This window comes from Drosophila gunungcola, unplaced genomic scaffold (genome assembly GCF_025200985.1).
Source record: "Drosophila gunungcola strain Sukarami unplaced genomic scaffold, Dgunungcola_SK_2 000084F, whole genome shotgun sequence".
NCBI classification, from domain to species: Eukaryota; Metazoa; Arthropoda; class Insecta; order Diptera; family Drosophilidae; genus Drosophila; species Drosophila gunungcola.
The window spans coordinates 210472-234090 of NW_026453246.1; the positions used below are offsets into that span (position 1 = coordinate 210472).

Genomic DNA, 23619 nt, shown 5'->3' on the forward strand with positions numbered 1-23619 from the left:
TTTATTGTAAAAACTTTTAAGCTTTTGGCTGAGTTTAAATGATTACCTATATGCTATTAAAACAGGGCTACCTATTTCAAAAATCCCAATAGATAATTTTCAAAATAGCCCAAAAATTGAATCCGATTTGTAGCGCATACCACCAAAAGATTGTAGTCAAATCCTCCTTAAAAATGCATTCATTAAATTGTCTTTTAATATTTTATATATTTATGACTTTTTATAATGTTTTAAGCCTTTTTAAAATGTATTTAAACTATTATTATATTAAGTAAATTCATTATATCGTTTATTTTGTAAGGTGGTATTTTTTATCGATAGCGGTGCGGTCACACTGTTGCCAGCAAAAGTCTATATAAGCAACACGCAAAGCTCAATCTTTTTCACTCGAAAATTCGTGACATCGCAGTGTGTTTGCCGGAAAGGAAAATATCCCCGGGAAATTATAAACAAAAACATAAACAAAATATTCTAAAATATTCCAAAGAGAACAAACAGATTTATTTTTTGTAATTTTCTGCTATTTAAATGCCACTTTAATGACAATTTCGTGGCTTGTGTTGAATAATTGTATTATTTTGAGTGTTAACCGTTAGCCCACAAAAAAGCGCGCGATTTGAATTTTTGATGAAATTTGGATAATTTTAAATGTTACACAAAGAAAAAATGAAAATTGCAAGCCAGAATATGTATGAATGAATGGATTTTTTTCGCCAAAATCTGCTTCGTGTGCAATTCAATTCGAATAACAAAACAAAAAAACGAAAGAAAAGATACCGCGAAAAGTCATAAAGAAAAGGTGAGAAAACAAATTATTTATTTCATGTGCTAAAAAGACACGCAAAACGAACGTCGTTATATTTTTAGCCAAACAAAAGTTGTGTGTTATTTGTGTGATTTTTTTTTATTGTTTTTGTTGCCGTTGGTCGCCGCTCTCCCCTCTTTTAATAATACATATATGTATTTTGTGCTTTTTTTTTTGCATGTTTTGTTTTGTGCGAGTTTTTTGTTAAAAAAAAAAAACGAACAAAATATTACGATAAAAATTCCGTTGTTCTCGTCGAAGGTTTCCGGGTTTGTTGACTTTGCCAGCGAAATATTCGAAATTGACATAAATAATAATCATATGCAATTATTGTAAACAATTGTTTTTTTGCCCAGGAAACGATTGCCATTTTTTTTCACTTATTGTAATTTTTTTCAACTAATTGCCAAGATAAAACAAAAAAAAAAAAAGGAGAAAAAAAACGCATGGAGCTGCAAAAAATAAATTAAATTCATAGGCCAGTAATTTACATTTTTTGTCTACGGCTTTTTGTTTTTTCCGTCTAAGGTTGATAATTAAGTTTTTTGCGGCTTATGGAAAACCGCCACAAATTTCCCCGCGCTCTCCATTGTTGTAAATCCCCTACAGTCGTGCTTAAAATAGTAGTAGATCTTAAAAAAAATATTAATGAATCCTAAAAACATTTTTGTGTCTTTATTTTTAGTTTTTTTCTTTTCATTTTTTTTGTCGTATTTTGTTGTTGCGGTTTTTAAGTTTATTTTTCTTGTTTTTTGGTACTATTTTTTTTTTGAGAGAAGCATTTCCGCCTTGACGGCAAAAGCAATTTGCAATTTACTTTTCTCTCTCGTCTGTATTGCAATTCATTTTTACAACTTTAATTATATGAACAAAAAACTAAAAGTAAAAAAACAAGCAACTATGAAAAACATGAACGGCAAAAATTAAAATTGCAAATCGCATTTGAGTGACGTCGCCGTCAACGTTTCTCTGGCCTTTTGTTTTTGTCGGCTGTTTTATTCAATTTTTTGTTTTCACAGCAGCATTCGCCTGCGCAAAAAACAGCGAATAGAGAAGGATGAGGAAGGGGAGGAGAAGAGAGAGAGGCGCAAAATCTGCGTGTGATTGTGTCAGTCAGGGGCGGATGCAAAAATTTGGGGGCCGAGCGTCATAAAAGTCATTATAAATCGGCGTGATAACAACAAAAAATTATTAAGTAAATTTGATTTACCAAAAAATTTCATTTTTAAAAAAAAATTTACTTATTTACAATCAACAAAAAATCATTTTAAAAACATTTAATATTTTTATGTGTTTCCCCCTACAATTGCGGAACTCTTAAACATTTGTTGTTTTCAAATAGTTACTATGCCAATATTAAAAAATACTCCCCTTTAACGTTACTGTAGATCTGCCCATGGGTACATTGTGTAAGTATTGGTGTGTGTGAGTGCCCTCTCTCTGTTGCTCTCCAGCTCTTTCCCATCTTCCTCTGCCCCCCTTCTTTCCCTCTCTCCTTCGCCCCACTCACACACATTTCAATTACATGTGAGCGCGTGCTCCAAATTTCAAGTTCATTGTCCAAAAACAAAACAAAACAAAGTGAAAACAAACAAAAACAAGGGCAGGTCAGCAACCATAGTACCACGCCCCCTTACGGCCCTAAAAATCTGGGAGTATTCATAATATGGATTCCATATCACTTTGAAACCAGAAAACCTACACTCAAAAGTTAAAAGGTTTTTATTTAGAAATTCTATATCCTATATTAACGAAAATTATATGAGCAACATCAATAATACTTCTCTAAAATTCTAGTATTCTATTAATTCTAGTCTTTAATTATAAGAATAGTACTAATATTATTTACCTATACAAAATGAAACAAAAAATGCATTTTAAAACGCTTTAGAATTTCAAAAATAATGAAAAGGGAAATGTAAATTTTCTATAATGGGTTCAAAACGATTTAAAATGCCACTTCAAAGCACATTATAACTACCAGATATACACGTAGATATGCACAGTTTAAATATCCTGAATTTTTCATGTGTTCTTTGGAAAATAACTGAATAGCGAACGAAATATGTCAGTAAAGGAAAAAATAAAAATCCAAACGATAACAAAATGTAAATTTCAAGGGGGTTTCGAAATATTTTCAAAGCTCATGAACATTTTTTTTTTTAACAAATTAAAACAGCTTGTTGCTAGAAGATAAATCCCAACTTAAATTATCAATTTCAAAAACACGATGATAAATAGAGTATTCCCAAAGTCTTGTCACAATAATCTGGCAAGTATAACAAAATCAAACTTATTTTCGTGTTATTCCGCAACCGAATAAAAAAAAAACGAAAACAACAGTAGGAAATAAAGCAAAAAACGACACAAAATTTTGACACGAAATATTGTTTTTCGTGTCTGATTGTTTTGTTGTTGCCTTAACAGTTTTTTTTTTATATATTCGTCACACTAACTTTTGTTTAGTTTACTCTGCGAATGTACGTGCTTTTGTTAGTGGGCAAGGTAAATAAAGTTCGCTTCTTACGCAAATTTTCAGTAGTTTATGTTTTGCGACTTGTACAAAATAAAAAAACAATCATAACAAACAAATTTCGAATGTCTATTGTGTGCTCACAAACAAAAATTCTATAATTTATTCAATGTTTTTTGTTTTATGGGAATGAAAACTATTTCCTTGATCTGTTCACAAGGTTTTTCATTTTTTCATTTCTGTTTGGCTTTGTAATAAAAAGGCTCAATTTTTTGTGGATGCCTTTTCTTTTTCATCGAGTCTTTTTTTTTATGCCTCATTCTGCTGATATCAGCTCATATTTATAATTAAAAACAAACAAACAAAAAAACTACTCTGCAGAGGGCAAATCAGAAAAATGAAAACAAAAATTAACAACGCCATAAATATATATTTATTGTGATGTATTTGTGAATGTGCGCGGAGCAAGACAATAAAAATAAAATAAAAACTAACAAACACGTTAGGCAAATTTGACTGATAACTTCGAGAAGTGGTAAAAATACTGGGGCACTACAGAAGAAAAAAAAACAACTGAAATCAAAGCAATGGGGGAGAGATAAAAACTATTTCCGTCGCATAAAGCCAAGCGAAACAATGGGAAATAATAAAGAAAAGTTGAGAAAAATGCTCGAACCCCTAATCGCCCTTCGAAAGTTGAGAATTCTTTTGGCTCCCAGTTTCTTTCTTTTTCATTTTTCGTTTGTCCAAGGTTTTTCAAATCAAATTATGTCGCGATCGAAAATCACAAAAAAGGCAAACCCCAATAACGCCTCTATTTTTATGCAATTAACCGCCAGAAAAAAAAAAACAAACAAAAAAAAAAACATTTTCAAATAGGAAAGATAAAAAACAAACAAAATCACACGCACACTCCAAATATGGAACAAAAGCGAACTCTACAAAAATCACCCAAAACCCACAAAAGAAAAACAAAACACACATTTATATATGTATGTATACAAAATAATAGCAACAAAAACCGAATACGAATCGAAATTATGAATCACAAAACGTTTTTTGTGGTTTGTCTGTTTTTTTTTCGTTTTCGTTTTTATTGTTATTTATTTTTTTTTTGTTAATACATTTTAATTTAATTTTGTTTCCTTCGCTTTTTTAATTTATCCGCTTCCGTGGCAATGTGGTATTTTATTTCTATTTAATTTGCAACAATATTTCAGCTTAAATTGTGTTACTGATTCAATTATATTTACTTTTATATTAATTTAATTTATATTCCTAGCCGCCACTTTTTGCTGTACTTTTTCAATTGTTGTTTGGTTTTTTTATTTATTTTTTTTTTGCCAGAAACCTTGGCTGATAAGAGCGCTTTGCAAAAATGCATTGTGTAAATTTGATTTAGTTTTCGAGTGTTTTGTTGGAATGCAAAGAAATTAGAGTGGACCCTTAAGCAATTAAAAAGTTGTTTATCGATGAAGTGGAAAACTAAAAAATGTCAAACATTTTGTTAATAGAATAAGTTTTGTCAAGGCAACACTGCGTATAACTGATAAATTATTTACGCATATGCGCCAAATATATTTGTTGATATATAAAAAAAGCTCTATAAACCTATACTTAATAATCTTTTCTTTTTCATCATGTGCAAGCTGTATTAAAGATTATAGGGCAGATTACATGGTTTATTTTTGTATCAGTAGTTTACGACCAATACATATTATATCAATATGTAAAAAAAAAAAACGTAAATAAGTTAATACTTTTTATACGCTTTTCCTGAAGAAATATAAGTTTTTATCAAGTTCTTTGAACCGCAACAGGTTTAAAGTGTATCCCTTTGTACTCCCTCTTTTTCGACCCGTTTTCCCCGCCGTCCAATGAGAACTTATGGAAATCTTTTCGTAAATTTCCACCCTTTTGTTCGCCAGCAGATTGGAATTCTATCTAACGAAACGAACTACAAATCATGCTCTAAAAAGGCACAAAAAAAACTCAAGAATACAAAAAAAAGTGATGGGGACAAAGGGAAAATACGAGTAAAAAACGAGAACAGTATATCCAGAGAAATGCAAGGAAAATATTAAAACAAGGCAAACATCGCTGGGCAAAATAAAGTCAAGCATTTAATTTATTTACCCCCAAAATCCTCCCACTTCTCCACTAGAAAAGAAAAGGGGAAAAAAACGTTCGTTTTACTGTTGCTCGGTTTTTGCCTGTCCGCTTTTCCCCATTTTTCCCCCATCTTACCCATTTTCCTACTCAATTTTTTTTGGCGCGCTTGGCAAAGGGAGGAAAAACTATAAGCTTAAAAAGGGGAGAAGGGCGGGCAAAGAAAACTGTAACCGAATGAACGAACGAACTTTTCCGGCGTTGGGGAAGGTAAGAAGGTGGAAAAAAAAGAACACGAGTTGTAGTAAAACCTTCATTTATATTTTGCACAGAACGAAATTGTAAGTGGCGCCCAAAACTCTTGGCTATACCTATTTCTATACCCTTCACTAAAATCATAAATTTTTAAAAATTTTTGTATAAACTGAACTTTATAATAAGTAAGTGTATTTGGTTTCACGAGTCTAATATTCGTAACTTTGTTTGCCCTGATTTAATGTGTCACTTGGTCACACTATTCGGACACATTTTATCGCATTCGGTCACACTATGTGGACATATTTAATCACATTCGGTCACCATGGGCCACATTTAGTTGTGAATTTAATATGTAAAATAGTGTATTCTTACCGCGGTATCCGAATCTTTGGTTTTTCAGTGAAACTTTTGCTACTCCTTTTTTTGCCTTCCCCTAAAACCCAAGGGATCTATTAGAAGTTTCATCAAATTTGTAACAAACGAACGAGTTGAGACATCCCTTTCGCAAGGTCGAATGGTAATGAAGTGGAATGCCATCAACTTGTTGAAAAACTTCCTCATTTGTACAGGGTATCAATGGATTCAGTCTTTACAAATTCATTTTATTCATTTGTGCTTTTTTGTGTTTTATTTTTTGAGTACTCCCCTTTTTTTTTAGAGAAAAGCTCTTATATATTTTAAAAGTGCAGATATGTTGTAACTGTATGTGGCAAAAGTGGCAAGTGTGTGTGAAGGAAAATTGCACATAAACATGCAGGGAAAAAAATGGATGGGAAATCGGGGAAAAGGGGGGCGTTTCGGGAGGGTCTTGCACATTACCAAAAGAGGTAAATCACTTTTGAACGAACCGAAACCGAAAACGAAGCAAACCAAGCGAGTTGTCAGCATGGAAAATATCTCAATATTCACTTTGGTTCGCTTTTCCTTGCCCCTCCCACTTTTCCTTTATTTTTTCTTCTGTTTTTTTTTTTTTTTTTTGTATTATTTTTCGTTTTTCAGCGCCACTTTACTGCTGCTTTTCATGGAGGGATTTCCAAAAGGGGGGAGGGGGTTTGGAAGACTGGGGCGACCCTGCGACATTGTCTCGTGCAAAAATTGAACAATTTTATAAAATACTCGAACGGAGCAACAACAGCAAAAAACGTAATAAATTACAAAGTGCCCAAAAAAAGGAAAACACAGATTTTGTTTCGGAAAAAAGTAAGCAGCAAAAAACACCCAGCCAGTAAAAAAAGCCATTTCAAAATAGCAACGACTAACAGATATCTAGTAATAGGGGGTTTTACCAGTCAGCTTCATAAAAACAACTGTAGAAAATGCATTTCATTTTGCAATATCTACTTTATGTTCAGGGAAATATCCATAAAGTCGCTAGCGATTTCTATAGGTCTCTATAATATGGGGTGGCAAAAAAACATAGGCTTATAAATAGTATATAAGAGAAGCTATAAAATAAGAAAGTTTGTCAGCCAGAAAATACTAAATTAAAGTGTTATCATTTGAAGTTCTTTGTTCTTGTTTTTTAAGTCAAGTATAGCCTTGTATTCCCATTAATTGCACGGTATCAACATTCTCATTTCAAGGAGACAAGCGGCAAAAACTCTGCTCTTCTCATTCCGAGATTTCGCCTTCATCATCATCAACGTTTTTTTCTCTTAACTTAATTTTTTTTTTGTTTTCGTTACGCTGTTATTTTCCTATGTTCTCCATTTATTTTGTAGTCGAGCTTTGGTTATTAAAGTACTTTAAATGAAATAGTAAAAGTCAGTTGGGATCTTCGCGAAATTGTTCTACTTGATTGGAATATTTTCCTTCACCGTTCGTTGCCCAAGTAAATGATTATCTAGAACAGGCAACCTAAAATGTAACAAGTAAAATAAAAGCCCTTAAAAATCTCGGTTTCTTTTTTAGTATTTTCTTCAGTGAGGGATTACCTGCTTAATTTTTTTTTTATTTAACCAGGTAAACCAAGCTCTTCTTGACTTTTCCCTACAGATTTTACGTTTGTTTTCCTCAATTTTTTTGGTCTTTCACTTTTTGCGCACACTTTTGTGGGTTTTCCACAAACAATACAGAAATAATATTTAAGTTAACATTAGACGCGGTGAAAAAATATGATAAATAATGAAAATAAAAACGAACGAGCAGACGGAATAGACACAAAACACCGACATAAACAAATGGTTGGCTGGCGGGGGAACCCCCAAAGTACCGATGCTGCGATGTTGGTAACAAGAAGCAAAAGCCAGTAAACAAGGCAGTAATATGAGTTAGAATCCGCGGCGGAGGCTAACGTACTTACAGATACAGAGACACGGGCACCGGCTAAAGATACAGATACCAAATGCCGTACAGCTCGCTTGCACACAACACACAGCACACAGCACACAACACACAAAAAACGACGACAGTTTTCTTGATGAATGTTCTTTTTCCCCCTCAGCAAGTAAGTTTTTCCCCCGAGTATCTTACATCTTACATTTGTATCTGCAGCTTCTTCGGCTTTTTCATGCGCCGCCACCAAAAACACAAAAAAAATCAAATAGAATAGAAAGAACGAAGCTGAAGAAATAGCTGGTAGCAGATACATAGAGAAAAACTATATATATAAATAAAAAGCAAATATTTACTTAATAATAATCTTCAAAAGTAAATAGTTACATATTTCATAAGGAATTTCGTTTTAAAATGGTTTGAAAACTTATTTTATTTAACTTTATTTGAATTTTAATATTTTAAAAAATTGGAAAAATAAAATCATATTAGTTGCTATGTTAAAATTTCTTAGGGTTCAGGCTTCCTAAGAAATTTAAACAAAATCAAAAAAATTTTAAATGAATATAAACACTTTAGAAAAGGATAAATTTGTATTTATTTCTACTTAATTCGAAATATATTTATATCATATTCGTATTCAAAGAAAATATAACAAATATAAATTATTATTAATACAATTTTTGTAATCTACGTAGCTTATAAAAATACCATCATTTAATTAACTTTGATGATAGATTGAAAATTTGTAAAGACTATTCTCAGTGCATTTACTAGTGGGTAACTTCCTCTATTTCCCCCGATTTCCCCTCTAAGATTGTGCAAAGCAGCTTTTCCTTTTTCCAGCTTTGCAATTTGTGCTTCCCGCTCGTTCTCTTCCTTTTGGTTTTGTTTTATTCGATGTTTTTTTTTGTTTTTTGTTTGCTGTTTTAGCCAGCCAGGTTTTTGTGCAGCTTTTCCAGCAAAAGAACAAGCAGCATCAGCAGCAGCAGCAGCAAAAGTAGTATCAGCTAACAAGGTAGAAAAGCCAAGGCAAAAAGGGAATTTCTCCAGCAGATCCCTTCTGGCGTCCAATACAAGTCATCCCATCATCCATTGGTGCACCTGCTCCAAACCATTGACCATTGGGTGTTGCGTTTTCGGCTCCTTTGGCGTTTTCCCCGGAAAAAAGGTTTTCGAGATCTTCGCAAATATTCTTTATGGCCTTTGTCTAGTAGACCTTGACTTGATTTAAAACCCATCTGCCTGATGGATTTATCGGGCTAAGACATTTCTGAGACGCGCACTCAGTGAGAGTAATTTTTAAAATTTTTTTTTTAATAATACTTTCTTGGTTTTTATGTTTTGTTTTTTTTTACAGTATTTTTCTTCGGCGAGAACGTTTAAAACTAGTCAAAATAAATATTACACTTAGAGTTGATATCTTGCAGTTTTTTGGAGTACAACTGTTTTTATAAATTTGTGCTTGCTTAAAGAGCAATGGCAAAATAAAAACGAAATTGTTTTTTTTCTTAAAATTTCGTTTGTATCCAACAAAAGGCGATATCGTTAACTCTTACTTGTTTGTTTACTTTTAAATAAATATGTTTCCTTAATTCTCCTTAAATTGATTATTGAAAATTGTCTTTAGTCTTAATAATATTTATTAATTTTAATAATAAATTTTCTATTCGTTCAATTGTTACCCCCTTATTAGTTCATAATCCGCTAAAAAATTTGTGACAACAAAAAATTTAACCAAAATTAGATGCAAGAAAATACAATCTGGTTATTTGGCTAGGACTCTATTTATGGTAAAGTCCTGTTTTTTGCATTGTTATTCTTGTCGTACGCCTGCTGCTCTTCCTCTTCCACCTTTGTACACCCCCTTTTTTCCAGCTCCTTTGAGGTTCAGCAACCTTGAGGTTACACAGATGCGCTGAATGCCCGGGGCAACAAAAAAAAAAATGAAAGAAAAAGAAAATATGTTTCTTTATTTTCAACAGTGTGTGTGTGTGTGTGTGCCAAACTGGACGCTGCGTGCTTTTTTTTTTGCTATTGTTGTTGTTGCTGTCTAATAATTTCAACAAGAACAGCCACAACAACAAAGCCAGCTAAAAAAAAAGAAAAGAAAACTGTTTAGAAAAGCTCAGATAAATTATGCCTTTATGACATTGCAATAAAATAAAATAATAAAATAGTACAACAAAATATAAAAGAAATAACCAGTATAATGAAGCTTAAAATTAAATACTGACTATATGTAGCATCTTACTTTAAACTGTAATTGTTATACTATCTTATTGTGAAGAACAGCTGGATTGCCATCATATCATTTTAAAACGGATTGAAGTGTTACCATATTAGCCAAAATATAACAATGGTATTGCATTAACTTAATTGTTCTCAATAACATTTTTTTACCAAACTGCTTTTTGATTTTACTATTAGGTATTTTAGGTATTTTTATTGTGGCAGTATACAATTTTTATTAAGTGAGGACTATTTCTTTTAGTCAGTGTCAAGTAGGCATAATGCGGTAGAGGGGGCTTAAAAGCTGAAAAGAAGAAGCTGCATAAGTCAACACACGACAAAAACAACAGCAAAAACCATAACAACAACAAAAACAGAAGGCGAATGCACTTGGCCAACAAGAACAATAACAACATTGGCAATATCATAGTTATAGAGGATCGTAAAGTAAAGTTGCACATTTTGTTGTTGTTGTTGTTGCTGGTTTGCAGGTTGGTTTTTTTAAATTTTATTTTTTGTTGTTTTGGGTGCAGAAGGCTTTATGATGTTGCGTATGTATGTATGTATGTGTGTGTATTAAGTGTTATTGCACTTGGCCTTATTCGCAATTGTATATTTCGCTGCGGATCGGGGGACGTGGAACCTGGTCTTGATCTTGGACTTCAATTTAGACCTCCATTCCCTTTCTTGGCCTAGGTCCGTTTTTTTTCTTCTACAGCCAATGGCATTTGGCATTCCAAAAAAAAAAAAATAAAGAAAAAGAAAACACAAGAACCCAAAGGCATCGCAACCGCAGAATCTGCCAAATGAACATATACATATATATTTGTGTGCCTACAAAAAAGGGGGAAACCTGCGTATCTTTAAGATGCTTCCTTTTCTGGATTTTTGCTGCTGCTGATGCTGCTGCTGCGTGTTTTGTGTTCCTTGGCAATTTTCTTCATTTCTTTTTATTACTTATTAATAATATGAATTTCGAATTGTTGCCCATCCGCAATCAGCAGCAAAACAGAGCGTGTGAATGAGGTTCGAATAGGTGGTACCCATTTAACATAAATTATGTTTTTTTTTTTTTAATTTAACTATAATTTGGTCTTTAAAAAGGCTTTTCACAACTTCTATTAATTTGATTTTGTAAAAATTAAACAATGAAATCAAAGGACAAAAACCACCTACAAAATTCCTAATTAAAATTAGGTTTAGAAATTATTAAGTGTATTATTTATTTGATCAGTATCTATGCTTTCCAAATACTACAAATATGTTTTTGTATTGTATTTAAATATAACCATTTATCGCTGTCACAAATACGACTTCATGTGTTTGTTTAAATTGCTACAGTAAATATTTATAGAAATCCGAAAACAACCTTCTGCATTTGCATCCTATAATGGGTACTAAAAGAAATATAACGCGAGCTTTCGCAAAAAGAAAAAACTCCTACCAATTTGCCAAGAAAGCGAGAATCAAAAGAACGCATAGATTTTTCCTTTGAATTGCTTTCGAATGCGAATTCTTTCTACATTTCTTATTATTATTATTTTTGTTGATGTTTCCTTTTCTCTTTTTTGTGTGTGTTTTTTCTGGCTTGAAGCCGAAGCGGAGAAACTGCTTATTCATTTGACTTGGTCTTTCTGTTGTTTCGTTTTGTTTTATTTTGTATACCCAGTAAAGTTGTAGAGTGCAAGGGTATGTATATTCGATGTTTACTAGAATTCAGTAGATTTTTTACTTCATAACGAAGAAAAATAATTCATAAAACTGTTTTAAGCGAAGTTCTATAACAACTATTTATCATTGTATTAATTATTTAATCTCATGGTTAACTCGTATTTTTTTTAAAGGAAATATTAGGTATCTGATGGTCGTCTTTAGTATACCCTATTGTTTTATTTATGCAAGCAGGAGAGCGGACAAGTTGTAGTTGGGGAGCTAGAAGAAAAGGAAGCTGCTAAAGAAGCTGAAAAAGCCCGTTGTGATACTCTAACAGTAAAACTTCCCTAAGCCATCAGTCCATAGAAAATATTAATTCAAATGATTTGAAAGCGATTTTTTGATTCTAAAGTAAGTATTAAGGACATTTTTAACCGAAAACTGACGATAAGATTTGTTGTGATATGAACATTAAAAAAATTTATACAGGGAGCTATTTTTAAAAAAATATTTAATATAAAATTAATGTTAGTTCATTATCATTTCTAATCTATTTATCAGTTTGACTTATCGGAGTTCCACTGTATTTGATGCAAATTTGTTCAGTGTTTGGTGGTTTTGTTGTACTCGATGTGAAATTCGCATGTCTGCAGATCGTATTTGGTTTCTGTTTTCTTTGAATATCTTTTGCTGCGGTTTTCGATTGAACGAAAAAAAGTAGAAGGCTAAGAGATAACATGTTTGCATAAATCAAATAAATATTCTTCAGCTTTTTATTGACAATAATGCTAACTGAAATCATAATTTTTTTGTGGAATTTGATTCTCATTTGAGATAAAAGAAAAGGGGCCCAATCATCATGAAATTACTAAATAACTGGTTGGAATTTCATTATCTATAGCAAATTTGATGTAAATATATCTTCTTCGTTAGGATTTTTGTTTTTTTATTTCAATTTCGGTTTTTGTAGCTTGCCATTTTCAGCAGAAACTCAAATCGTTAATTTTTTTTAAATCTTGTTTTATTTTATTAAAACTTTTTATGGCCCAATAAAATGCGTGGGGTGGTGGCGGGTATTTTTCGGACCGGAGAAGTCATAACTGCCAACTCTATAAACAACGAAATAAACGGATATGAAAATTTCTCATTTTAATATATTTTTCGCAAGCTTTATATTATTTTTATTAATATTAAAAATAACCAAATGAAAATTGTGTAAAACACTGTAGTGTTTTTGCCGTGTTTCATTTGCAAACAAGTTTATCCCTCTCTCCCCCCCCCCCCCCCCCCCCCCCCCCCCAACCTTTCCCTCTGCCAGCACATAAATTTATATTAAAATTTTTTGCTGCACGTTAAGGAAAGCTACAAAAAACCTAAAATAAAAAAACAAGCTGGAAAACAAGGAGCAAAAAACCCAACGAAAAAAAAAAAAATTGAAAAACAGGAGCTGCAGCGTCGACAATGTTAAAAAATTATACAAATTACAAAAGCGAGTGAAGAAAAAAACGTGCTGGTGGAAGAAGCAGTAAAATAAAGAAGGAAAATTGCTGTTGGCAGGAAAGGGATGTGTTGTGTATAATGTATAGTATAGAATGTGTACATAGCGACCCACCTATATTATATATTGAGTTATATACTCGGTGCTCTGCACTTATCGGTGCCTTAATACAATTGATAATGCGGTTACAGTATTTTTATTTATCCGGTCCCACTCCCCACTTTGCGTTCCATTCTGTTGAGTATAAAAACCGATTTCGTTTGTGCCCATCGTTTGAGTTCATTCCGATATCGGTTTATGTCCAGGGATTATCCCTTTTTGTCGCTCAGGTGAGGTCAGCGCGGCAAGCAGTTTAATTACTACCAGGCGAGCAGCGTAAGGAGATTATATCCGGGGCTTATTGCATTTTAACACAGATCATTTAAAATCATTTTTGCCATTCATTGTTGTTAAATACTTGAAAAAGAGCTCCTGAACTAAACCAATCCTTATGATATACAAAAGGGGCTATAATTTTGTTCTTAAATAAGTAATTTAAAATGGTTGGTGACATTTTAATCGTATAAAAACTAAAACACATACTTATTGTTATGGATAAATCCTGTCTTGATCCTTGTTGATCCTTAGCTTTGAATCACTTAAAATCCAAAAATCTATTAAATGGTTAAGCTGAATCCTATTGAATATATTTTAGGAAAGAATTGATCGCAAATTATAATACCAAAGAGCTTGAAAATCCTACGTTTTTATAAAGGGCGATACCTTTTAATTTATTATCCTTTTGTGTTTTTTAAATTCGCCATAGATTGCTATCGAAAATTGGCATTGAGAAATGGAATTCGTTTCAAAAACATACATATATATACGTAAGAACCAACCCATAAGTATAGGTCGTATATGTTCATTTATGTATATAAAACTGTATCTATCTCGATTGAGTTCTCCATTAATCATGGTTGGAATTTACCACCTTCACCCATAAACCGCCCGGAAAATGCTAAGGAAAAACTACAAAAAAATAAAACAAAAATAAAAAACGGAGAACCGGAGCAAAAAGTGGAAATTTCTCCGTGTATCTTGGAGTTGTTTTCCTCGCTGTGTGTGTCCCTGCCAAGCATTTATAAAAAGGAAATGGGGAAAATCTACAACCATGTGTGTGTGAATAAAAAAATTAATAATAAAAAGAGACAGCAAGGAAAAGCAGAGAAGCATTACAAACACACACACTCACACACACACGTGGTTGACAGGTCCACATATAAATTCCGTACTCGCCTTTTTTTACATTCCGTTTATTTTATATTTTTTTTTTTGTATGGAAAACTGTGTACCTTTCATTTAAGTTGACATGAAAATCGATATTTAAAAAAAAGGATAAAATTGCTGAAAATAAAAAATAGGAGCAGGGAGCGCAGAAAACATAAAAAACATAAAGTAAAAAATTACAGCTTAAAAAGTAGGAGAGAAACATGGGGCGAAAAATAAGAAAGAAAAATAAATGGGGAAAGACAGAAACTGAAAATAATAATAAAAAGCAGGAGCAGAGGGGGGAAAAACTGCAAAAAAAAAATGGGGGGAAACGAAATGAAACGAGAAACGGTCGTTATGTTTTTTCATTTTTTTTTTGTACCCTGCCTTTCTTTATTTTCCCTTCGTTCTGCCAGCTTTTTGTGTTTTTATTTATTTATTTTTTCTTCTCTCCAACGTCGCAGTCGCTGTAATGTCTTTTTTCATTTTTATTTTTCCGCTCGCAACCTTTTTGCGTCACCCCCTTTTCAAACCCCCTCACCCCTGTACTGCTTACAAGCAGTGGAGAAGCAAAAAAAAAAAAAGAAGTAAAATAATAAAAAAGATGCAGCAAAAAACACACAAAACGAAATCCAAAGAAGAAGAAAAATGTTATAAAAACTGAAAAATATTTTCCATGAGGAAATCCAAAAGAAAAAGGGGCTTTACGTGTGTGTGTGTGTGTGCGACTGCTTGGCGGGAAAAATATACTACAATAAAACATGTATTTTTTATGCCAACCCACACACCCACCCTATTTACGTTTGCCTGTGTGGGTTGTAGCTTTTTTTATTTTAAGGAACTTAAATGTGTAACGCTCCTAGCGTGTGTGTGTGTGTGTGTGTGAGAGAGAGAGGGGGTGGGGAAAAGATTGGGATCAAAAACCCTTTGCAGTTAACTCTTGTCTATGTGTGTGTGCTTGCAGACGGGAGGGGGATTTCTATTATTGTGAGTAAGCCAAGTCAGAAAACCGAACTCAAATCTTCAATCCTTGAGTGCCGGACATTGCGTTTTTTAATGCCACTATTTTATACAGTGAAGTATCAATAAGTTTGAACTGGAAAATCAAAAAAAGTTTCCAGCATAGGGTTCTCTTATTAAAGGAATGCAAATCTTAAAAAATCTAGCCAAAAAGAGATATATATTGTTAAAAATCAGGAACGCCAACGATTTTATTGGTCAGTTTCGAAATTAGAACATTAAAGTCCTCGAAGATCATTTACGCTCATTCCATAGTAAGAATTTTTTTATATACTATATATGTATATATAGGGATTGTAAGATATATAAAAGTGTGAATTACGTACTTGTGAGACCAGTTTGCTTATTATATTTTACGTTTTAGGTTTTTTCGTTACTTTCGATTAAATAAAGCTTGACTGTATTTTATATATCAATCACGCTGCACACAAAAACCCGTACATATGGCACTCTTTTATATACTAGAGAAGTCCTTTCTTCTTGGCTTTTTCTACCCATTTTTGCCAGGTTATGTTTTTTTTTTTTGTGCAATTTATTTGCCAGCGTTCTGCTGCTGATGTTTTTTGTAGTTTGTTCTGTTTTTCAACTTTCCTTTGGCATTTCTTGCAGCTGAAAAAGGTGAAGCGAAATTTGCTTTCGCATTCTGTTCGCGAGCTTTTTTCTTCAGCAGCGTTTTTCTACAAGTCTTCTCGTTTGTTTTTTTCTTTTCTCGAGCGAATTTTGACCCATGCCAGGAGTTTCTTTACTTCCAAAATAAATGTGTGTGAGTGTGGGTCCTTTTTTCCCCTAAATGTGTGTGTGTGTGTGGTCCATTTTGTACACTGGACATAAAACGCAGCTAACATAAAGTTCTTATCCCCCTACCATTGGCCTACCCTTTTTTCGCTTCTTTTTCCCTTATGCTATTAGTACTAAAAGCAAGAATGCGTTTCACAAAAAACAAAAAAAAAAAAAAAGGAAAAAGCAAAAAAGCAAAAACAAAGTTTAAGAGACAAAAAATCTAAAAATTTGTTGGCAGATATAAAAAAAAGGGTAACAAAATTGTTGGGGGAATTCTTAAAATTTATTACCGTACCAGGAACCGATGTGGAAAGGGTTGATGAAGGGAAAGTATATGGCCATATCTCTATTATCCTAAAAAGTACATATATAGTATATAACAGTAACTGCTGGTTTTAACAATTAAGCCAACAAGCCCTTTGCATGAAATTAAATAAACTGGTCTGGCCTAAGAATAAATAGAAAACAGGAATATTCGACCATTTTAAAACATTATTTAAAGATGATTAGAATATTATAATTAATATTATAAGTACCATTGAGCTTATCAAATTAACGTTTGTAATTACACACACAACTATATATGACCACAATTTTAATTGAGGATTACGAAAAGCTTAAAAATAAATTGCTGTATTAGAAATGCCAAAGGATTAGTCATAAAATTTCGAGGGCTATTAATTTGTATGGCACACTAATAAAAATCAATACGTTTAGAGGATTATCTTTGTCAACTGTTGTATGTTAAATAAGTAATTAAAATAACATTCTTAGGCTTTATGTAGAATTATCTTTACCAGGAAAATCAATTTATTTCGCTCTTTCGTCATGTCGATTCGATTTTACAATAACGATGGATCTGTGGAAAGCGACAACAAAAGGGATTTTATAATTGCTCTTTTCATTTTTCCGTACATTGCGTTTAAGTATATTGACAGATTGTTTGCATGGGTTGGGGGAAAATTGTGCTTTTTATTAAGCGTCAACTCATTTTGTACATGTACACCAAACACCATATATATTTTTATATATTACATAAATGCATATATATATGTGTAGGAGCTGGAGGAGGCGACAAACAAAATAAAGTTTTACCTTGCTCATAATATTTGCGCTGTATGAAAGTGTGCAAAAAAAAAAAAAAAAGAAAAGCGAAAAAAAATTATGAAAATTTTTATGTGTATAAAGGAGGGGGAGAGTGAAGAATAATAATAAAATGAAAACGAGGACGAACATTTTTATGGCGCTTGCAGTCTGAAAGAAAAAAAACTACCATACTTGCCGCCCACTTCGCTGCCCCGCCCACCGAAGTCATTGGCGCTTCTTTGTTGCCAGGGAAATGGAGCTGGAAAAAACATCTCGCTATTCGATGACTGGCAGGACTCTTGTTTCTTTTTTGTTTTGTTCTCCCCGATCCGGACTTGCTCGCATAAAGCGGGAATTTCGATTATTTATTTGGCTGAAAAAATTGCGATGAATTTAATTCGTAAAAATACCTTTAAAATAAGGCCAACAAGAAGTTCCACACATACCAAAAGCTTAAAAAAAAATAAAAAAAATAAAAGCAAACCCTTTCATTAAACAGTTGAAAGCTGCATGTCTACCGATTGACATTTACAGACCATCGCACTGCAAAAGGATTTATGGGATTAATAAATTTATCGATGCATCTATAATGCTCCAGGCATGACCAAAACCAATAAAAACAGTTCAATATCTTGTCTAGGTGGGCGGAAAAATGTAAGATATTAATTTAGGATTTTATGGTAGTGGGTTCACTTTTTATCAAATTTTAATAACAAACTATTAAAAAAACTTAAATATTAATAATGACTATATTCGCCAAACAAAACATATATTTTGAACGGATTTTTTTTTTCGCTGCTCTTATTAAAAAACTTTAAAACGTGCTTGAAAACCTGTGTGTTTTTTTTTATAAATCTCATACTTATTCTATGGCCTAAAATACTCACTTAGGCTTATTATTTATTATTGGGGTCTCTTCAGAAATAGCTTAAGAAGCTGTTTTTCAATGTTAAAAAAAATATATGCAAATTTGAAGGTGATTTAAAATCTTTAGATACCCCGTTAAAGTAACTATGAGGACGTTAGTTTTGCAATCGCTTATAAAAGTCGTTTTATTTGTGTTTTCCAGGCAGTCATCTACGCAAAGAGAGGACCTTTATTAGGACCACTAGAACTATCCGAACCCCACGAACCACCAGAGGCAGCACCATCAGGGGCAGCAGCAGGCGCGGCACCACCATGCTGCCGCAGCAGTACTGCCTGAGGTGGAAGTACCACCATAGCAATCTGCAGACCATGTTCTCCCAGCTCCTGGATCGTGGATGCTTCTGCGATGTGACCTTGGCCTGCGAGGGCCAGCTCATCCGCGCCCACCGCGTCGTCCTCTGCGCCTGCAGCACCTTCTTCGACGCCGTGCTCTCCAATTACGCCAGCGAACGCGATCCGATCATCATCATGAAGGACGTGACCTTTGCGGAGGTCAAGTGCCTCATCGAGTTCATGTACAAGGGAGAGATCAACGTGGAGCATGTGAGTTGGAGCCAAGTTAATCAAAAATATTTCCAATTCTGTAAAGTTTTGTTTTAAAATATTTTTCATCATACGATGATTTATATATGCTAGCACAAGCGTTATGAAACTATTTAAAAATGTGTGAAAAGTATGCAACAATATATTTAATATCTAGAAGTCTTTAGGATTTGTTTCGTTGGTGACGTTATTGTCTTGTTGCATACTTTTGGAGACCTTTCAAAGAGATTCAAAACCCCAGTGATTTCTGTGGCTCCCACCATAAATGATACATATACATATCTTAATCTTATCTACGAACTGTAGATAATAAATAAAAAAATATTTTACATGTTAATATGATAATATTCATCTCAGCCTTAACAATCTTCATTACTTAACACCATGCGTAAAGTCTTTGCAAATGTTTCTTAAGTATGCTATAAAAAATGTGTAGTCATTTTTAGCCTGTACTCAGTAGACTTCCAGGAGTTAAAAAAAATGTATAGCATACTTTTGTGCACCTTTTAAAACCTCTAGTTTTATACAGTGATTTAGTGATTCATCCCCGGAAAGTAACCCCATCATTACACTATCTTTTGTGTTTCGTAGGCCAGTCTGCCGTCGCTGTTGAAGACCGCGGATGATCTGAAGATCAAAGGGCTGGCCGAGGTGACCTGGCGCGATGACGAGGACGGTCCGCCGCCTCCGATGCCTGCCGCTGAGTTCCACTCGCCGCCGCGTAATCTGGCGGAGAGTTACGCCCAGGACCTCATCCTCCAGCACCAGCAGCAGCAGCAGCCCCAGCCACCCGGTCCACCCTTGCATCTGCACAGTTCCACGATCCTGGACAGAGATCGCGACCGGGAGCGGGATCGTGATCGGGACCGGGAACGCCTGTCCCCGGGAATGGAGAGTGTGCTGGGTCGCATGCCCGTGATGACGCCGCATCCGGGGGCCTCGGGTTCGGGCGGAGTGGGCGCGATAGCCGGGGGCACATCGCTCGAGGGCGTGGCACCCGTGGAACACTTCCTGGGTCCCAAACGCAAGCGGGGACGTCCGCCACTAGACGACGCCTACGACGTGTTCAATGTGTAGGTTAAATATCTCTAATTTTTTTTTAGGTAATTTATTTAAGCATTAACACAAACCAAAATTTTTTTTAAAAAAATGTTTATGTATATTTTTTTTTTTTTTAATTTCTAAGAAATAACACGAACAATTTATTCACTCGAAAAATAAATTCTTTTAAATAAGGAATAACATTTTTACAAGTGCTATTTAAGTGGTTTTTCTTTGAAGCACCTCTTAAATACTAGTTTTCTTTTTGAGAAATATTTTATAAATTGTTTTTTTTTTTAACAATCTTTCTTTTTCCTATTTTAAATATAAATATCTGGTTTTTGAATGAATAATTTTATTTTTAAGTTTTGAACGAAATATATTAAATACAATGTACACTTATTTGCATGATAGTATGAAAATATTTCAATTAAGGTGGAATGATAATGCTCAAATGTATCATATATGTTTTAAATTCATTATTTAAGTTTTATATAAAATTTTTTTAGTGCTTTTAAAGCGTGTTTCCCGTAATTTCTCCCTTTGAATTTGTATTTTTCGCTGGACAGACGCAAGCTGGCCCAGTATGCCGCCAATTTGGAGCCTGCCCAGCGTGCCTATTTGGAGACGGCGCGTCACTTTGTGGAGGACCCGCCCCTGGCCGCCCATGCCGCCTCGATGGCCTCCCCGCCCGCCGCCTGCCCGCCAAAACAGCGCCAGCGTCTACGTCACCAGCAGCAGCAACAACAGCAGCAACAGCAGCTCCTCCAGCCGGAAGCCGGTGACCAGGAGCCGTCGGCTGTTGCTGGTCAGGATTGGTCCAATTCGGAGCCGAATGGCGGCTCCACGCCCAAGAACCTTAGCGATGGCGAGTTGGCCAACAAACCGGAAACGGAAGCCGGCGATGAATCGCAACCGGAAGTACTCACCACCAGTACCAGTGCCTCCAAAAAGCTGGAGAAGATCAGCGAGCGACGCGAACGTCATGGCAAGTTGCGTCATGCCCGTCGGCTGTACGAGAAATCCGGAGAGGATGATCTGGAGGTGGACACGTCGCCCAAGGAAGAACCCGATGAGCTGCCACAGCCGCTGGAGGAGATCGAGAACGAGCATCTGGTGGCGAACAGGGCGGAGTCGCCACGTCCAACGGTCGTAATACCGGCCAGTTTTGCCTGCAAATACGAGGGTGGCTCCGGATCTGGATCTGGTTCTGGTGGCTCCTCCTACTTGATCAACGAGCACGGCATGCTGATGGCCCACGAATTTGGACCGAATGTGGCCAGTGCCGCGGCCACCGCTGCCGTGGCCGTTGCAGCCGCCGCCGCGGCGGTGGCAAATGCCTCCGCCGGAAACGGCAGTGGAAGTGGCAACGGGGTCCAGATGGATCCATCTGGATCCAGCGGACTGTCCGCCGCCGACTATCCCGACATCAAGCTGGAGGACTACGATGCCGCCGAGCTGCGGCTCACGAACGAGGAGCTGTCGCAGTGGCAGGACGTCATCAAGATGGACGACTATCTGGCCAAGGGGCGGCGGCCACAGTTCTGGGAGGAACCCTTTACCAAGCGCGTAAGTTTTTATTTTATATATATATTAATGGGGATGTTTTTCAGCGACTTTAATTTAATTAATTTAATTAATTTTTCTGCATTTAATTAACTTTTCCTTTGTATTAAATATAGTTAAATATCTGGATATTGTTCTTGCCGTTTTAAAATAATTTACTCTATAAATTTTTTAATTATTTTTATTTTTAGGATTTAAATTAATATTTCTGGTGACTTTTTTTATTATAAAACTAATTAAATAATTGCTTGATTACTATTTTTTTCGGATTTTTGGTTTGTAGTCATTTTTTGTCATTTCGTTGTAGGATAGTTGTGGGAATAATAAACTTAACTTTAACTTTTTATATATCTTTTCTATGCCACCTGTAAATTTTTCAAGAGACTTTAATAGCTTTGTTTATTAAATGTACTGGGAAATTTGAAAATAATGTAATAATTTTTTTGTTGAACTATTTGCTAAGTCTTGCAATTTAATTCAAATTAAATTTAAATGGAAATCCAATGTTGCTTGTAGGCAAAAGTGGGATCCATTAGGTTTAATAATCTTATATTAAACCTTTAAGTTTTAAAAATACATATAAAAAAGACTGTGCGTTTATAAATAATTAAATATAAAAGTTCAAATTGATTTTTGCAAAACAAGTTCACTAGTCTAATATTTAAATGACGAATACTGACAAAAACCTGTTTAAAAGTCTTTTTTTTTGTTTATTTGGCAATACTTTTAATGAAATAGTGTTTTTTAATGACCTTCGTTTTTGTTTCTTCTTCTCAAAACCTGACAATCATTTTTGTTCTGTAGTTTTTTTTTTTGTTGCCAAACTACAAATTTAGAATGATTTTATGAAAAAAGAAAACAAATTAAACTAATTGTACAGGGCGTGACAATGCTTTTTCATCATAAATTAACTGAAAAGCCTTGAAAATATAATGATTCCATAAAAATTCCATAAATTACAGAAAGGCCTTGCAAATGTAATGATTATACAGGGGTAAAAATATAAAGGTTTACAAAATTCCATAAAAAATAATTGTAATAGGTCATAAATTATAAATATATGTTCTTTAATTTGCTACAATCTTTACAAATGTTTTTTTTGGCTTAATATGTTTCAGGTGTTGGATGCCATTAAGAACAAAAGACTCGAGATGAAGAAGGCCGCTCGCATCCTGGGCGTTTCCTACGGCACTCTTTATGGGCGTTATCGCGAGGTATACGGCTGCCTAAAGCATCCTTATAGGTAAGTAGGCTTTTTTCAAGGCGGTGGTTTATATATTTGAAAGCCTTACATTATTTCGATTTAGTGGCACCGCCTTCCGCAACTCGGGATCCACCGCGGCGAGCCAGTTGGGAGTTCAGCCTCGCTTCGATTTGGGATTTCGAAATGGCGGTGTTCTGCCAGCTCAACTGGGTAAGTTAAATAAAAAAAACCTGGGCGAAGGCCAATGCAAACTCACTGGGGAATTAAGTCCAAACCAATCCCTACTTGCAGAGCTGGGCAAGCTGAAGAAGGATCTGAGCGATCTATGGACACGTCCGCAGATTTGAGGACCAACCAAGGCCACAACCATGAAGAAACTACAAAAAAATCTCAAACGACGCCACAGGCTGATCTAGGATCACAAGGATAAAAGACAGCTAGACGAGGCTAGTTTAAGGTCCCGAAACACACAATAGCCCTTTCCTAAATCAATTCCCACTTTAATTTGTTGTACACCTCGGGTCACAACTATAACTGATCTTCTACACATTTAGGATCCTAATAATACATAATATATATAATATTACTACATGTCTATATAAATATACGTTTAATGCCGAGGCACGCGTGGATTAGTTAATTGAAATACCTATTATAAATACACACGGGCACGTGTTGTTCTAGAGATAAATACATTTCTCTTGGTAGTGAAATTCAAAAACATAAACTATGGAATCTAGTTAATCGATAATACAAAACAAAAGTGAAGTGAATTTTTTGATAAGCTAACGGAAACGAACACAAACAATATGTATTACATACAAAAAATATGTTTAAAACGAAATAAAATAATATCTATTAAAATTATATGTGAAGCGAAATGAAGTAATTTCTTTTTTTTT

General features: G+C 34.3%; 1 protein-coding gene across 3 annotated transcripts; it reads left to right on the forward strand.

The window, feature by feature from the left end:
- The first annotated feature begins 403 nt into the window (after nt 1–403).
- LOC128264887 (uncharacterized) lies at nt 404–23592 on the forward strand. Of its 3 annotated transcripts, none has more exons than XM_053000596.1 (7): nt 404–799; nt 18506–18906; nt 19498–19979; nt 20517–21516; nt 22632–22756; nt 22821–22927; nt 22986–23592. In XM_053000596.1, the coding sequence occupies exons 2-7, from the start codon at nt 18616–18618 to the stop codon at nt 23021–23023; spliced, it is 2043 nt and encodes a 680-aa protein (XP_052856556.1). In that variant the 5' UTR covers nt 404–799; nt 18506–18615; the 3' UTR covers nt 23024–23592. The 3 variants fall into 3 exon arrangements, with proteins under 3 accessions (XP_052856556.1, XP_052856554.1, XP_052856555.1); XM_053000594.1 differs by having other exon boundaries at nt 23009–23592; XM_053000595.1 differs by lacking the exon at nt 404–799 and adding an exon at nt 8071–8091 and having other exon boundaries at nt 23009–23592.
- The last annotated feature ends 27 nt before the right edge of the window (nt 23593–23619 follow it).

Excerpts from the sequence above, each read along its gene's own strand:
- LOC128264887 (XM_053000594.1), top strand. The coding sequence starts at position 18,616 with ATGCTGCCGCAGCAGTACTGCCTGAGGTGGAAGTACCACCATAGCAAT. Across the intron at positions 21,517-22,631 it reads AGGAACCCTTTACCAAGCGC|GTGTTGGATGCCATTAAGAA; the intron begins GTAAGTTTTTAT and ends AATATGTTTCAG. Across the intron at positions 22,928-23,008 it reads TGTTCTGCCAGCTCAACTGG|AGCTGGGCAAGCTGAAGAAG; the intron begins GTAAGTTAAATA and ends CCCTACTTGCAG.